The sequence below is a fragment of the Mustela nivalis genome (genome assembly GCF_964662115.1).
Source record: "Mustela nivalis genome assembly, chromosome: 3".
In the NCBI taxonomy this organism is placed as follows: Eukaryota; Metazoa; Chordata; class Mammalia; order Carnivora; family Mustelidae; genus Mustela; species Mustela nivalis.
In genome coordinates this window covers 111,260,688-111,278,205 of record NC_139022.1, presented here as the reverse complement: position 1 = coordinate 111,278,205, position 17,518 = coordinate 111,260,688, and the positions used below count along the sequence as shown (strand labels likewise).

Sequence of the window (17,518 nt, the reverse complement as noted above, 5' to 3'; positions counted from 1 at the left end):
TAACATGTTCAGGGAAAGGGAATAATGACACAGCTACATAATAAAAATATAGCACCATTAAAATGATGAAGAAATCTATATTCACTAACACAAGATCAGTAGCTACCAAGTCACATTATGATCATTTTGATTAAAACTTAATTAAATTTGGTAAAAAGAAATATATATTTTTTCTGTGCCAGTGTATGCCCCCCCCCAAAAAAGTCTACACGGACATCATGATTATCTCCACTGGGTAGTCTTTTTTCCTACAACTGTCATGTCACTGCCAACACTGCTCTCATGCTGGTAATCCCCTTCTATCTTCCTACAAAAACATGGAAACACAGCAATTTGCTTCAAGAACAGCTAGGGCCATCCACTGATCATGTACTGAATACCCTCTAAGGCTCCAAGCTAATCAAGGTGGAGCTGCCCCCTTGCCAGTGATTTGTTTTGGAATGGTCATGTAATACAATTTAGGTTACACATAAGCTTACTGAGAGACTTCAGAAAAGATTTGTTCTGGGGGGCCTGGGTGGCTCAGTGGGTTAAAGCCTCTGTCTTTGGCTCAGGTCATGATCTCAGGGTCCTGGGATGGAGATTGGGATCTCTGCTCAGCAGGGGGCCTTCTCCCTCTCTCTCTGCCTGCCTCTCTGCCTTACTTGTGATCTGTCAGTCAAGTAAATAAATAAATAAATCTTTAAAAAAAAAAGAAAAGATTTGTTCTATGTTATCAATACAAGTAAGAAATGGCTCTTTGGCTGTATATTGTGCTATGTCTAAACATGACACCTAAACTATTCTACCTAAGTTCATAATATTATTGAGCCTCTTGCAACCAGCCCTAAAACTGCCTGAACTTCGATTTTTCACATGTGACATTACATTTTCCTGTTTAAGTTATTACCTCCTGGGGCGCCTGGGTGGCTCAGTCAGTTAAGTGTCTGCCTTCAGCTCAAGACATGATCTGGAATTCTTGGGATCAAGCCCAGCAATAGGCTCCCTGCTTAGTGGGCTTGTCCCTCTCCCTCTAGCATGCTCTCTCTCTCTCAAATAAAATCTTAAAAAAATACAAATTATTACCTTCTACCAAAAGCATCTCTGGCTACTTTGAAATATTTCTGTATAGCCTTAATTTTGTTTGCAATGTGAATGCATGGTTTTTACAACTGTTGTATCTGTTTGCTGGGTTGTTTTTTACTGCTTTGCCTAGCTCCAAAAACCTGTGTCTAATGCATGAGAAGTAATTCCTAAATATTTGCTGAATGTTAAATAATGAATATGTATTTAATGAATATTTGCTGAATGTTCATTACATGAATAAATGGGGCAGGTGGTGATAAAACCATTGTCATTGTTCCAAAACTACATCTCAATCAAACTTATTTGAGAAACAATAAATTTCTCGGGGAATTTGAGGAAACTATCCAAGATTCTTAACAGGTCAAGCAGCTGACTACGCAGTGCAAGATGAATGCTGTGAAATGGGCATTCAAGGTTGTGATGAGACCCTAGAGAAGCAACAAGGAGACACAGAGCCTGCACTGGAGTCTAGTCCTATGAAGCTAGCTGAAGAGGTGAGCATTCTTAGTAAAGTAACTGTCTGTCCCCTTTTCCCCAACCTTAAGGACCCTGGATTCATGCCCTAATCGTCCAGGTACCACCCATCACACCAGGGAGAATACATGGAACAGTTAAAAATAGGGGAAGTCCAAAACAGGACAAGACAAAATGAGCAACTGCAAAGTAGGCATGTGAAATGTCAAGTTCACATTTTTTGAGCATGAACCATCAAGGGCTAGGCTAGTGGGAACAGTTTTCTTTCTAAGTCTTACCAAGCCCCTGAGCAGCCCAGACCTTATAAAGACTTTAAAAATAGACCACAACTGGAAATACAGCTACAAACAAAGATTTCCATGCAGAAGCTATACAAAAACAGTTTCAAAACAGAAACTAGTAGGGAAAGACTGATGAGATTAGACTGGCTAAAGCAGAGGGTAGGTGTAGGGGAGCAGTGGGATTTAAAGCTCCAAGTGGCTAGGAACCACATAAAGAAGGGCCATAGTGGGCACCTGGGTGGCTCAGTTGGTTGGGCAACTGCCTTCGACTCAGGTCATGATCCCGGACTTCCAGGATCAAGTCCCGCATCGGGCTCCCAGCTCTTTGGGGAGTCTGCTTCTCCCTCTGACCTTCTTCCTCTTTCATGCTCTCTCTCACTCATTCTCTCTCAAATAAATAAATAAAATCTTTAAAAAAAAATAGAAAAAGAAGAGCCATAGCTTCCAACTGGCTCTAACAACTCTTCCCTCACACTCTCACTGGAAAAGATGAGAAGGGCTGAAGCCAATCAGGGCAGATCATAGGAAACAAAGTAAGAGTAATTACTCTCTTTTTTTGGTAGAACTAAATTTCTGAATTACATCTTGAATAATTATATGTCTATTCATGTTTTCAGATTTGGTAATTTATATTTTTCTAAGCTTTTCATTTCATTTAACTTTTCAAAATTATTAGCATATAATTAACATAAAATCCTTTATTAATAAAAAAAATTTTACTTGTGATAAAATACCTGTAAAGCTTACCATCTTAACTAGTTTGAAGTGTACCATTAGTAGAGTTACCTCTGTTCACAATGATGTGCAACAAATCTTTGCACATTTGTTAATCTTGTAAAAATGAAACTTTAAGGCACCTGGGTGGCTCAGTGGATTAAAACCTCTGCCTTCGGCTCAGGTCATGATCCCAGGGTCCTGGGATTGGATCGAGCCCCACATCAGGCTCTCTGTTCCCCGGAGGGCCTGCTTCCTCCTCTCTCCCTCTGCCTGCCTCTCTGCCTACTTGTGTTCTCTGTCTGTCAAATAAATAAATAAAATCTTTAAAAAAAAAACTCTATATTCATTGCACAACAGCTCCCCATTTCCCTCTCTCCTGCTGGCCACTAGAAAATACCATTCGACTTTCTGTATTTATGAATCTATTTTAGATATCTCATTTAAGTGGAATCATGCAGCATAAATCTTCTTATGATGGGGTTATTTCCCTTAGCATAATGTCCTCAAGCTTCATCCACATCACACCATGTATCATACTTCCTTCCTCTTTATGCTAAATAACATACCACTGTAGGTGAATACCACATTGTGTTTTATCCACTCATCTGTCAATGGACACTTGGATTGTTTCCACTTTCTGACTATTGTGAAATAATATTGCTAGGGAACACATATATACAAATAAATCTATTAAGACTCTGCCTACAGTTCTTTGGAATTGTTAGATCACATGGGAATTTCTATTTTTAATTTTCTAAGGAACTGCCACACTGTTTTCCATGGGCACTACACCATAGTACATTTCTACCAACAGTGCACACAGGTTCCAATTTCCTCCCATCCTTGTAAATGCTTGTTATTTTCTGACTGTTTTATAGTTCTTTGTTTTTGATAATAGCCATCCTAATATGTGTGAGGTAGCATCACATTGTGGTTTTTATCAGCATTTCTGTAATGATTAGGGCATACTGGGCATATTTTAATATGCTTATTGGCTATTTCCATATCTTCTTTGCAGAAATGTCTATTCAAGTCCTTTGACAATTTCTGCAGTTAAATGCTCTGACACCTTTGACAATTTTGAATCAAGATGTTAATTCATTTTTAAATTCATTATATGAATAGTTATGTCTCAATTTTTCCTTTTAATAATGCTTATTTGTATTTTTTTTCTTGACTAACTCAGCCAAGTGATTAGTTATCTTGTTAATATTTACAAACATTACCAGCTTCTGGTTTTGACAATTCTCTAAATTGTACCTTTTTTCCCACTTCATTAATTTCTGCTTTATCTTAATTGTTTCCTTTCTTCTACTTTCTTGGGGGTTTCCTCTGTTGTCATTTTTCTAACTCTCTGATTTAGACACTGTAGAAACATAAATCTGTAAGTCTCACAATTGCTAACTCAATGTGTCTGCAAAAATATAAATGAAGTCAGGGGCTGTTGGCAAGCCTCAGTTAATGGCATGAAAGAACTTTGAAAGCAGAGACTCTTACAGATATTTTGAAAAGACAAATCATACTATGATTATAATTAATTAGATCAATAAGGAAAAGGACTTAAGTAACTATTCTTATAAAGTTTAAAGTTTAATTTATATCTCTCCTAATTCCTTTTTTTTTTTTTTAAAGAAAGAGACAAAGTGTGAGCAGGATTGGGGAGGAGCAGAGGTGAAGGGAGAGAGAGAATCTTTTTTTTTTTTTTAAATATTTTATTTCTGTATTTGACAGAGAGAGATCACAAGTAGGCAGAGAGGCAGGCAGAGAGAGAGAGAGAGAGAGAGGGAAGCAGGCTCCCCGCTGAGCAGAGAGTCTGATGTGGGACTCGATCTCAGGACCCTGAGATCATGACCTGAGCCAAAGGCAGTGGCTTAATCCACTGAGCCACCCAGGCGCCCCGAAGGGAGAGAGAGAATCTTAAGCGGACTCCATGCCCAGCATGGAGCCCCATGTGGGATTTGATCTCATAACATGAGATCAGACCTAAACTGAAATCAAGAGTTGGGACACTTAACTGACTGAGCAACCAGGTGCCCTTATCTTTATTCTTTATCTTATCATTACATGTAATCAAGGTTCTAAGTCATGATGTAATGCTTGTTACAATAATTTCAAAGTACATTTAATTGTGTCTATATGTGTTTGCTATAGCAAAGGAAGATTTTTTAAAAATAATTATTATAGAAAAGGTATGTGTTTATTAAAGATGTAAACTGTATTTGTTATAAGAGATTGGTTTTCTTCATAATAAAAATTCTTTTAAACATTCAAACCATAGGGTCTCCTGGGTGGCTCAGTCAGTTAAGCATCTAACTCCTGATTTTGGCTCAGGTCATGATCTCAGTGTCGTGAGAATGGGCCCCACATCTGGTTCTGCACTATCATGGAGCCGGCTTAAGATTCTCTCTCTTCCTCTCCATCTGCCCTTCTGCCCCTACACCTCCCTGCCCACCCCTATGTGTGCTCTTTCTCTAAAAAAATAAAAAATAAAAATTAGTGTCAACAGTTCTTGGGGCTCTAATTTTAACTTTGCTTTCTATTGTCTCTGCTAACAGTTACCAAGAAATTGTTTTTATAATTTAGAATTGTTAACTCATCTTCAGGAGGGCCAGTGTGGTTTGGATTTAAAATAAGTCCCTTCAGAGATTTGCTTTACGTCTGCTAGGCAACCTAGAGGACCGTGGTCATGTCTGGAAAATGTGAGAAGGGCAGAGTTCCAGGCAAACTGTAGGAATAACAGATTACATTTACCTTTTCATTATAGACATTTGGCTTCATCCAAAAGGATATATTCTTTCAGGGGCTCGACCAGTTGTTTTTCCACAGAAATTAAGCCAGCTAAGTGTCCTACAGGAGGACAGAAGAAAAGGCCAGTCAGAACTGGACAGATGACTTCAGCTTACTTCACTGGGGCAAAAGTGCCAAAGAAAAAGGCAGGTCCCCAGAGCCAAGAGAGATTCAGCTTTTTCTCAATTACTGGATCTCACTGCTTAAGGAGATAGTCCCCCTGTTCTACCCTACAGCTTCAAGAAAAGAAAGAGAGGAAGTCCCACAGGGATGTTAAAGACTGTGGCCAATCAGTGACCTCTGTCATCCGGAAGTGACCTTTACTTCATCCTTAACCCAGCAAGTAATCTTCTCCTGTTCATCCTTAACCCAGCCAGTAATCTTGTCATGTAAGCTTGGAAACTGTGGCAGAGAAAACCATTTAAATACAGAGGAATAACCTCTGAAGTTTGAAGCGATGAAGGAAAACTGCAAGACAGGACTTTCAGGCCATAAAATGTACTTTGCCCACAATCAATGACCTTCCACAATAAGTGTATGAACATTCCTTATATGATGACTAACTGAATTTAAATAAAAAAAAAGAGGAAGAAGAAGAAGAAATGTTTGGGCATTCCTAAAGGCCCTGACAATATCTACACTCCACAAGAAGTAAATACACCACAAACACTTGTTTCCCAGAAAAAAACCTTTGTTCCGTTGAGGTTTAGGCCCTTAAGGGCCTTTATAAGGAAAAGTATTAATGTCTGGAAACTTCTTTCTCACTGTATTCTAGTTTCAAGTGAACTTATTGGTGAGACTGTTCCACCCTGATAGAAAACAAGCAGGCGATTTCTGAGCTAGGAGCTAAAAATCATTTGTGGAAAATACTACCTTCCCTGGCCCATACCAACAGATGTGAAGATCTCAGCCCAAGTGCAGCCCAGGAAACCAGACCAGACCATCATTATAATGGACATGTGAAGTTTCATGATGCCAGATGTCAGCATCTGCAAGGCATTTAATAACATTCATTAGACCACTGTAGTTAAAAAAAAAATTGACTATTATGAGGAAAGTAATACAAATGCACAAACATGTGCAAAAACACCCAACACAAACCAAAGTAAATGACTTGCAGGATTACAGCTTAAGGAATCTATTTTATTATATGCTCTTAGGAAACCAAGCAGTAGACTGGAGCAATGAGTTGGAAAGGAACCAGATGTCGGTAAAGGAGTATTTTAACAGCAGGATGATCTGCTAAGAATCACAAGTTAAGCAAACTATGAATTTGGGAACTAAACAGTTCAGTCCAGAAAGAAGTGATCAAAGCTGAGCACACAATTTATAACAAAGCCAAGTTCAAACAATTAACTGGTCAAAAATGACATCAAAAACAACAGAGCTCAGTAGACAAAGTGTAATTCTAGATTTCACAGATAACTTAGGTGTCTCTATTTAAATCTGGTCCCTGGGGTCAAAAGAGAGGAGCACGTCCTGGGAGCATAAGCAAGAAGATGAGGGAGCACATACCAAAAAGCTATATATTCAGACTCAGGAAACATACATTTACTTTTTGAAAGACAAATCTATTCAGTAGTAAAACAATGTATCTACACGTCATGATCTTTAAGGCCACCTCTACTTCCAAACAATTCCTATGATATTTATCCTATCTTGCCTCAAAGAAGAAATATAATATAGATCTATATTGTTGTGACTCTGGAGCCAGCTTTTCCATTTACTAGATATGATACTATGAGCAAGTTAATTTGCCTTTCGAAGTTCTGCTTCTTATTTTGCAATGTGGTTAGCACAGGATGAAGATTAAATAATAGATGTAATGTGACTGGCGCATACTCAGCATTCTATTAAAGATAACTACAGCCATTACCGTTTGGGAAACATAAAAAGTAAAAAGTGTCTGCTTTTTAAAATGTTGTTATGTTCAAAAGCTTTTGCACAGCAAAGGAAACAGTTAACAAAATCAAAAGACAACTGACAGAATGGGAGAAGATATTTGCAAACGACATATCAGATAAAGGACTAGTGTCCAGAATCTATAAAGAACTTAGCAAACTCAACACCCAGAGAACAAATAATCCAATCAAGAAATGGGCAGAGGACATGAGCAGACATTTCTGCAAAGAAGACATCCAGATGGCCAACAGACACATGGAAAAAGTGCTCCATATCAATCGGCATCAGGGAAATACAAATCAAAACTACAATGCGATATCACCTCACACCAGTCAGAATGGCTAAAATCAACAAGTCAGGAAATGACAGATGCTGGCGAGGATGCGGAGAAAGGGGAACCCTCCTACACTGTTGGTGGGAATGCAAGCTGGTGCAGCCACTCTGGAAAACGACATGGAGGTTCCTCAAAATGTTGAAAATAGAACTGCCCTATGACCCAGCAATTGCACTATTGGGTATTTACCCTAAAGATACAAACGTAATGATCCAAAGGGGCACGTGCACCCGAATGTTTATAGCAGCAATGTCCACAATAGCCAAACTATGGAAAGAACCTAGATGTCCATCCACAGATGAATGGATCAAGAAGATGTGGTATATATACACAATGGAATACTATGCAGCCATCAAAAGAAATGAAATCTTGCCATTTGCGACAACATGGATGGAACTAGAGCGTATCATGCTTAGCGAAATAAGTCAAGCAGAGAAAGACAACTATCATATGATCTCCCTGATATGAGGAAGTGGTGATGCAACATGGGGGCTTAAGTGGGTACGAGAAGAATCAATGAAACAAGATGGGATTGGGAGGGAGACAAACCATAAGTGACTCTTAATCTCACAAAAGAAACTGAGGGTTGCTGGGGGGAGGGGGTTTGGTAGAAGGGGGTGGGATTATGGACATTGGGGAGGGTATGTGCTTGGGTGAGTGCTGTGAAGTGTGTAAACCTGGTGTTTCACAGACCTGTACCCCTGGGGATAAAAATATATGTTTATAAAAAATAAAAAATTAATAAAAAAAAAATTGTTCTTATGTTTGCCCTAATTCTGCCCTTAGTCTACTTCTCCTTCTATATCCTCTTAGAATAATAGTAACTAACATTTATTGGTGGTTACCAGTGTTCTACCTATTCCACTTGTACAAACTTTAGTCCTTGCAGCAAATCCATGAGGGTAGGACCTCTTAATTTCACCATTTAATACATGTGGAAACTGAGCATTGAGGGATTAAGTCACCTGTCCAAGGTCACACAGCCAGTAAAGTGTCAGAGCAAAGCAAAACGGCTTTAAAGTTCACATTCTTAACTACTATGCCACAGCTACCTCAACTAGCAAACCTAAGCAGATAATTCCCAAACCTAGCATTCTGGGGCTTTGGACCAACATTTCAAAACAAGGCTAAAGCCAGGAGGGTGTTAAAACCAGCCAATGGAATTTCTGTCCCTATGAGTTCAATCCCAATGGTAAAAGTTGCAATGACAAAAAGTGCTACATTTGTAGATTCAGTTGGTAGTGACCACAGCAATGTTCCTGCTAAGCAGTACTCTAAGATGAATTATGTCAATCAGCAATGACATACACCATTCCTATGGTAAAAGACCCACTTACACTTGTTCCCATCCTCTGGAGGATAACTAACATTTACTGAGTGGTTACTACTTTTGAAACTGAGTCTACAAAAAGACAATTACCTCACCAAGGTAACAGAGCTGAGAATACAGGATATACAACATATGGCTTCAAACTCTAAGTACTGAGCACTTTGTACCTGGTATCAGAATATATTAGAAATATTATTGAATCGCCATTGCATACTACTCAACCTGTTCACCCAAAAAGCCATGGAATCATCTTTGGTTTCTCTTTTCCTTTCATGATATGCATGCAATCCCTTACTTGTTTCTAGTATGTATACCAAAAGCAATAATTTCTTATTACTTTTCTTATTACTCTTATTACTACCACTCTCATCCAAGCTACTATAACCTCTCTCCTGAATGAATGCAATAGTGCCTTAGCAGTGCTTTCTTCTACCTTGACCCCTCTATAGTCTATTCTGCACAAAGGAACCAGAAGTGATCCTTCATGGTCTCACTCACTGGAAAATCCTGAAGTCCTTGCCCCAGACTGCAAGGTCCTTCATGCTCTGGCATTTGGCTACTTCCATCTACTAAACCTCCCCACCCTTGCTTGTCCACTCCAGTGACAGTAACCTTTCCTTTACTGTTCCTCAAAAACACCACGTATTCTTCATCACTAGGTAGTTTGTAATTATTATTCCTTCTGCTTGAAATGCTTTTCTTTATTCATTCAGGACTCTACTCAAAAGTCACTTACCAAAAAAAGGACATACCTCCTCTTTCTATGCAAAATACCACACTCCAGCATTTTCTATTCCCTTAGGCTGCTTCATTTCTCTTCACAGAAGCTACTGAGAAATAACTTCTCTTCTTGTCTTCTGTAAAAATCTAAGCTCTAAGTCAGAGCTGATGCTTTGGTGAGTGCTGTGAAGTGTGTAAACCTGGTGATTCACAGACCTGTACCCCTGGGGATAAAAATATATGTTTATAAAAAAAAAAATATTCTAAAGTACCAGGAAAAAAAAAAAAAAGAAGAGTAACTTCTGAAAACAGAAAAAAAAAAAAAGGCCAGTAAAGTAAGGAAAAAGACAAAAGTCTAGTTAAGAGAACTGAATACTACACTCACAAACAGTATCCCTGAAAAAGAAAGAGAGCTCAGAACTGATGGTTCTGTGGTAGCAAAGAGTACCAGGATCCCCATCCTCCACAAGTGCTGAACCTCAATGTGACACAGAAGCAGAAAATTTTGATCCACTAACAAAACACCATATGTTTAACCATATGTTAAACCATATGTTTAGGGCGCCTGGGTGGCTCAGTGGGTTAAGCCGCTGCCTTTGGCTCAGGTCATGATCTCAGGGTCCGGGATCGAGTCCCGCATCGGGCTCTCTGCTCAGCAGGGAGCCTGCTTCCCTCTCTCTCTCTGCCTGCCTCTCAGTCTACTTGTGATCTCTCTCTGTAAAATGAATAAATAAAATCTTTAAAAAAAAACAAACCTATGTTTAACAAAACACCATATCCACAAACATCCACACCCTATCAGCAACAATCAGGACAAAGTTAAAGGTAGAGGCATTCCTTCTATTTTCTGGGGTCCTTGTTGTACTTTACCACATAGACTGTGGTAGGAACTTTGTAGAGGACAGACCAAGAGTAAATTTCTCACCAGCTCAGCAGGAAAGAGGCTCTAAGTCTGATTTTTTTATTTGAATTAATAAAAATTTTAAAAATATACTACTTTCTTGCTTAGCAAGATTTTGTCAAGTGCTCTCTGTGCCTCCTAGATCTGGACTTCCATTTCCTTCCCCAAACTAAAAAGTGTTTTCAGCTTTTATTTCTCCAAATAAATATTTTGCCCCCTTTTCTCTCTCTTCTGAGATCCCTTTAATGTTACTGTTTTATGCTTGATGGTGTCACTGAATTCGCTTCATCTATTTTCCTTTTTCATTATTATTTTTCTCTTATATTCAGCTTGATGGTTTTCCTTTACTCTGTTCTCCAGGATGCTGATCCATCATTTCCTGCTTCCTTTGTTCTACTATTTATCCCATCTTGTGTATTTTTCATCTTAGTTATTGAGTTCATCTCTGAATGCTTCTTTTTCATGCTTTCTAGCTCTTTGCTAAGGGTCTCACTGAGGTCTTCCACTCTTCTCAAGTCCAGTGAATATCTTTATGACCACTACATCAAATCCCTTATCAGGCCTATTACTTACCTCTGTTTCATTTAGGTCTTTTGCTGTGATTTTGCCCTGTTCTTTCATTTGGGACATAGCCTTCTGTCTCCATATTTTGCTTACTCTGCTTGTCTGTTTCTATGTCTTAGGAAAGTTAGTTGTATCTCCTGATCCTAAAAATAGGGACCTTATAAAAAAGAAATCCTTTAGTGTCCTGCAGGGCAGTCAATGTCCCATGTTCACCAGAACCTGGCCTTTTACAGGTGTCTCCTATGCATGTGTGGCCTGAGCCCTACTGTTGTGGCCAAGCCATATCTGCCTTCAGTCCAGTTGTCTGTCATGGCTCTCTTAGCCTGCTATGGGCAGGGTCTGGTCCCTGTGTTAGTGGGCCAGTCTGAGGCCACCTTGGGCTTGAGTTGGTCTGATTAGGCATTTGTTAGATCTTCAATACAACTAAACTGCATGGTGCTCTCACTGTATTGTCCCTGAGAAGTTTTGTTGATAGGTAGGGCCTCCAGTCAGACCAGATGTCTGACTCCCAGCTCACAGTGGGGTTGCAGTTGAACAGATGTGTGTGGTTTTCTTCTGCTCTCCCTTGGGCAAGAGCCAATTCAGGGTGGCACTGAGTTCTGTTGGGCCTGCCTGAACACTGCTATGGAAATCCTAAGGCACATTTTGAATGAAATATAAACTCCTGATTGCAGTCTTCAAGACTCTACATGGCCTTGTCCTTTTTTAGCAATCTAATCTCATCTACCCCCATGATTCCCTCTCTCCCTATGTAGCATACTTCTCTTTTAGTTCTTTAAAAATGTCAAGTTGTCTTATAACTCAGTTTGTTCCCTTTACCTATAATGCTATTTCCCTTCGTCTATTCCCACTCTGATTCCTTGCAGTCCTTAGGACTCAGTTTATATGTCACTTTCACAAAGAGGTCTTCCTTGAGCATTTTATCTGAAACCCTCCTGCCCCAAAATTCCCCATCACTCTTGGGGCACCTGGGTGGCTCAGTGGCTCAGTTGCTGAGCTTCTACTTTCAGCTCAGGTCACGATCCCAGGTTTCTGGAATCAAGCCCCACATCGTGCTCCCTGCTTGGCAGAAAGCCTGCTTCTCCCTCCCCATTCCCCCTTTTGTGTTTCTGCTCTCACTGCCTCTCTCTCCATCAAATAAGAAAATAAAATCTTTAAAAAAGAAAAAAAAAAAGACTATCCATCACCTCTACCTCTTCGATTTATCTTAGCAAAAGGCAGAGTTTTTCAGTTTATATAAATAAAACAAGATCCAAATACATACTGCATACAAAAAACACCCTTAAAATTCAAATTATCTAAGACAATTCTGTAGGTATAAGAAAAGTAAAAGATACAAGGTTCAATGGCTGTATTAATACCTGGCAATATAAAGTTTAAAACAGGAAACAGTACTAGAGACAAAAAGGAATATTTCAGAGCACGAATGTGGCTGTGAGTTAAGAATCTGCCTTCAGCTCATGATCTAGGGGTCCTGGGAGGGAGTGTGCTTCTCCCTCTCCCTCTGCGCATCTTCCCACTGCCCCTACTTGTGTTCTCTCTCTCTTGCAAATAAAAATCTTTAAAAAAAGGAATATTTCATAATATAAAAAGTCAATATGTCAGAAAGATATCACAGTTATAAATATACATACTTAAAGACAGTCCCCAAATACACGAAGTAAAAACTGACACATATTTCAACAACAGCTGGATATCTGAATACCTCACTCTTAATAACTGACCTAATACTATACAGAAAATCACCAAGAATATAAGATTTGAACGATGTTCAATGATGTTGAATGATATTGAACAGAATATGTTCCCCTCGAATATGCCCCTTTAGCATAAGAACTATTGTGAACTAAAGACATTTGAAAAACAGCAGATGCAAGAAAGGCACTCTGGGGGCACCTGGGTGGGTCAGTGGGTTAAAGCCTCTGCTTTCAGCTCAGGTCATGGTCTTGGGGTCCTGGGATGGAGCCCCAAGTCGGGCTCTCTGCTCCGCTGGAAGCCTGCTTCCTCCACCGCCACGCCCCACCCCCCCTGCTGTTCTGCCTGCTTGTGATTTCTGTTTGTCAAATAAATAAATAAAATCTTTTAAAAAGAAAAAGAAAAAGAAAGGCACTCTGACTTTTCATTTTCTTCCTAAAAGCAACAGATAAAACTCTTATGGGAAAGATTCCTATATCAGGAAGAAAAAAAAATTTTTTAATCATCATCAAAGACAAGGAGCAGAGGCCTAGACAAGTTACCTTGTTAAAGTAACTCTTAACTTAACTCTTAACTTCTGTTAGTCTCCCACTTATTTTGTTATTTTTCCACAACTGCTACTCTTTGTTCAACCTGGTATAAAAGCACTTAATCCCAACCACTTTTGGGGTCTTTATTTCCTCATGTGGGCTCCCAAGTACATGTTAAACTCAATGCTTTTCTCCTGTTAATCTGTTTTATATCAATATAATTCTCAGGCCCAGCCAGATACCATGGAGGGTAGAAGTGAAGTTTTGCTTCCCCTACAATATCAATCAATATGATCTGATATCTATAAAATATTTCACCAGACAGCACTAGAATACACATTCCTTTCAGGATCACACAAAGCACTATCCAGGATACTTCATAAGCTGGATCATAAAATAAGTCTCAAAAAATTTGAAAAACATTTATATCATACAAAGTATGCTTTTCAATTACATGAAATTATTTTTTTTTTAAAGATTTTCTTTATTTATTTGACAGAGATAGAGAGAGCACGCGCACAAGAAGAGGGAGAAACAGGTAGAGGGAGAGGGAGAAGCATGCTTCCTAAGGAGCAGGGAGCCCGATGCGGCACTCAATCCCAGGACCCCTGGATCACGACCTGAGCAAAAGACAGATGCTTAACCAACTGAGCCACCCTGGCACCCCGAAATTACTATTTTTTAAGAGATCTTATTTATTTATTTGAAAAAGAGCAAGAACATGGCGGGGTGGCAGAAGAGGGAAAAGCAAACTCCCCACTGACCAGGAAGCCCAACTTGGAGCTCAACCCCAGGACCCCCAGGTGCCTGAGTCACATGAAATTAAATCAAAAACTTAAAAAAATAGCAAAAACTCCTAGACATCCTCAAGTATTTGGAAATTGAAAAAAATACCTCTAAAAAACCCACTGGTCACAGAAAAATTTTCAATGGAAAGTAGAAAATATTTAGAAATTAATGAAAACAAAAATAAAATACATTAAAATTTATCTGATATAGCTTAAAACAATACTTAAAAGGAAACTAGAAAAAGGGCAAATTAAACTAATCAAAGCAAGTAGAAAAATGAAATAAGCACTGGAGTGAAAAGCAATGAAAGAGAAAACAAAGTAAAGAAACCCAAAAGTTAACACAGATTAAATGGACAGCTAGACAGACACATAAACACAAACATACAGGAATGAAAAAAAGAACAGCACTACTGACCGTGCAAGAATGTAAGGGATTATAAGGAAATATTATAAACATCTTCATGCCAACAGAGCAGACAACTTTGATAATGGGGAAAATCCTAAAACTCTAGAATTCTAGAAGGTACAATTACCAAGCCAAACTCAAGAAGATATAAAAATTTTCAGAAAAAGCTGAAAACCTGGTGTAGTAGGATCTTAAGCTGATTTCCTCCCACAGATACACCTAGATAACAGCCACATCAACATCACTGTTAACTAACCCAGATAACAAACCTAAGACTGACAGAATACACTCTCCACATTCAGTCGTGGAGAGGAGGCCACCTGGTGGTAGTGGGCGGGGGGGGGGGGGGGGGGGGGGGAATGGTAGGAAAGTTAAAGTCCCAGTCAAGAATCAAAGTATCGGGACGCCTGGGTGGCTCAGTTGGTTGGACGACTGCCTTCGGCTCAGGTCATGATCCCGGAGTCCCAGGATCGAGTCCCACATCAGGCTCCCAGCTCCATGGGGAGTCTGCTTCGCTCTCTGACCTTCTCCTCACTCATGCTCTCTCTCACTGTCTCTCTCTAAAATAAATAAATAAATTAAAAAAAAAAAAAAAGAATCAAAGTATCATGTGAGACTAACCACAAACTCAAGGGACAAAAAAAAAAAAAAAAAAAGAATCAAAGTATCAAGTGAGACTAACCACAAACTCAAGGGACACCACAACCATGGAGAATGGAAAGGAACAAACCCCACATCAGGCACCACAGAAAGAGGAGACCCAAAGAGGAGACCCATACTAGAGACAGGGAAGACAAGTCCCCACCAACACTTGGCTTTACTTTTTTTTTTTTTTTTTAAGATTTTATTTATTTATTTGTAAGAGAGAGAGAGTGAGAGCGAGCACAGGCAGACAGAGTGGAAGGCAGAGTCAGAGGGAGAAGCAGGCTCCCTGCAGAGCAAGGAGCCCGATGTGGGACTCGATCCCAGGATCGCTGGGATCATGACCTGAGCCGAAGGCAGCTGCTTAACCAACTGAGCCACCCAGGTATCCCAACACTTGGCTTTAAAAACTAGATGGCCTTAGCTTCTTGAGCTTTTACTGTCAGTAGGTCTTAATACCAGAAGCTTTAAAAATCAGTAGGCTCATTTCTGGGAGAGACAGAGGACAAAAGCAAACAGTCTCCACCTTTTAAAGAAACAGCATAACGACTGGAAGAGATTATGCTGAGTGAAGTGGGTCAGGCAGAAAGGGTCAGATATCGTATGGTTTCACTTATTTGTGGAGCATAACAAAAAGCATGGAGGACATGGGGAGTTAGAGAGAAGGGTGTTGGGGTAAATTGGAGGGGGAGGTGAATCATGAGAGACTGTGGACTCTGAAAAACAATCTGAGGGATCTGAAGTGGCAGGGGGGTGGGAGGTTGGGGTACTAGGTGGTGGGTATTATAGAGGGCACGGATTGCACGGAGCACTGGGTGTGGTGAAAAATAATGATACTGTTATGCTGAAAATAAATAAATGAAAAAAAAATAAAGACTTAAGCTTAAAGTTAAGGCATAAAAAAAAAAAAAAAAAAAGAGGGGCGCCTGGGTGGCTCAGTGGATTAAGCCGCTGCCTTCGGCTCAGGTCATGATCTCAGTGTCCTGGGATCGAGCCCCGCATCGGGCTCTTTGCTCAGCGGGAGCCTGCTTCTCTCTCTCTCTGCCTCCGCCTACTTGTGATTTCTCTCTCTGTCAAATAAATAAATAAAATCTTTAAAAAAAAAAAAAAAAAAAAAAAAAAAAGAAACATCATAACAAACACCTGATTGAGATATAGCAAGAGACAGCAGTTTAAAAAGTACCTAGGTTATACCAGAAGAAGATTGACTTACTAATCTCAGAACTATGGTAGAGGATCAGTGATCTTTAGGAGACTTCAGGAACAAAAGAGCTGGTGAGTGTCCTTTCACTCCCCAAACCTCACCCTCCAGTCTAGATACTCAGACACCTGTGAGAACCAGTGTAACTACTCTCTACCTACCTTCTAAGACCCTGTGCCCTCCTCCCACATTCCCACACTGACTAGCCCTATCCAGCAACTCATTCTGTAAGTAGACCTGGCAGTAGCCAGCAGCACTTCAAAGTGACTCCTCCCGTGGTGCCTGGGTGGCTCAGTGGGTTAAAGCCTCTGCCTTCAGCTCAGGTCATGATCCTGGAGTCCTGGAATCGGGGCCCCTGCGTCGGGTTCTCTGCTCAGCAGGGAGCATGCTTGCCTTCCTCTCTCTCTCTCTCTCTGCCTGCCTCTCTACCTACTTGTGATCTCTGTCTGTCAAATAAGTAAATAAAATCTTTAAAAAAAAAAAAAGTGACTCTTCCCCTAGGAACAGAGGAAGACAACCCCATACACCAGTTCAAATGCAGCCCCACCAATGGACTGGAGGCAAACACCTGATCTGACTGCTATCCCGCCACCAACAAAAATCTTACAGGAGGCAGCACAAAAAGAAAGCCCTTTAGTTCAGGGTCACTGAAATCCCAACAGACAGACTTGCAGCAGATATCTGGTCTGAGTGCAGGCTCCTCCCACCAACAAAATCCTTTCAGGGTACAAAGCAGAGAGAGTGCCCTGCAATTCCAACTGACTACAATTCAACAAAACAGGCCAGAGACAAGTATCTGCTCTAACCCAACTACAAGCCCAAGATGGCCAGAGAATTGCCCTTTAACCACACAGAGACCAAACCCTGCCCACAACAGGTTAAGAGGGCAACTGCAGCCAAGCAGACTGAAGGCAAACACAGCTCAACTGTAACACCAGGATATACACAAAATACATACCAGGCATCCATGAAGCATCAGGTCTGGTGAACAGGGGACACTGCATAGCAGAGCACTACAGGACCTCTTCTTCATAAGGCCACTACCTTCAAGATGAGGATACACAGCAGACCTTCCTAATAAATGGAAACAGATTCTCTGTGAGGAAACAGAGGAATCTATCCCAAATAGAAGAACAGGACAAAGCACAGCACAACAACTAAATGAGATGGAGATAAGC

At 40.1% G+C, this 17,518-nt stretch overlaps 1 protein-coding gene across 1 annotated transcript in view; it reads right to left on the bottom strand.

Moving 5' to 3' along the window:
• LOC309862163 (interleukin-3-like) overlaps positions 1-17,518 on the bottom strand; it is a 183,296-nt gene that overhangs the window by 155,650 nt on the left and 10,128 nt on the right. Inside the window, exon 2 of the mRNA XM_082725804.1 lies at positions 9,643-9,793. Coding sequence (XP_082581930.1) covers positions 9,643-9,677 — 35 coding nt within the window. The 5' untranslated portion in view covers positions 9,678-9,793. The remainder of the gene's footprint in view (positions 1-9,642; positions 9,794-17,518) is intronic.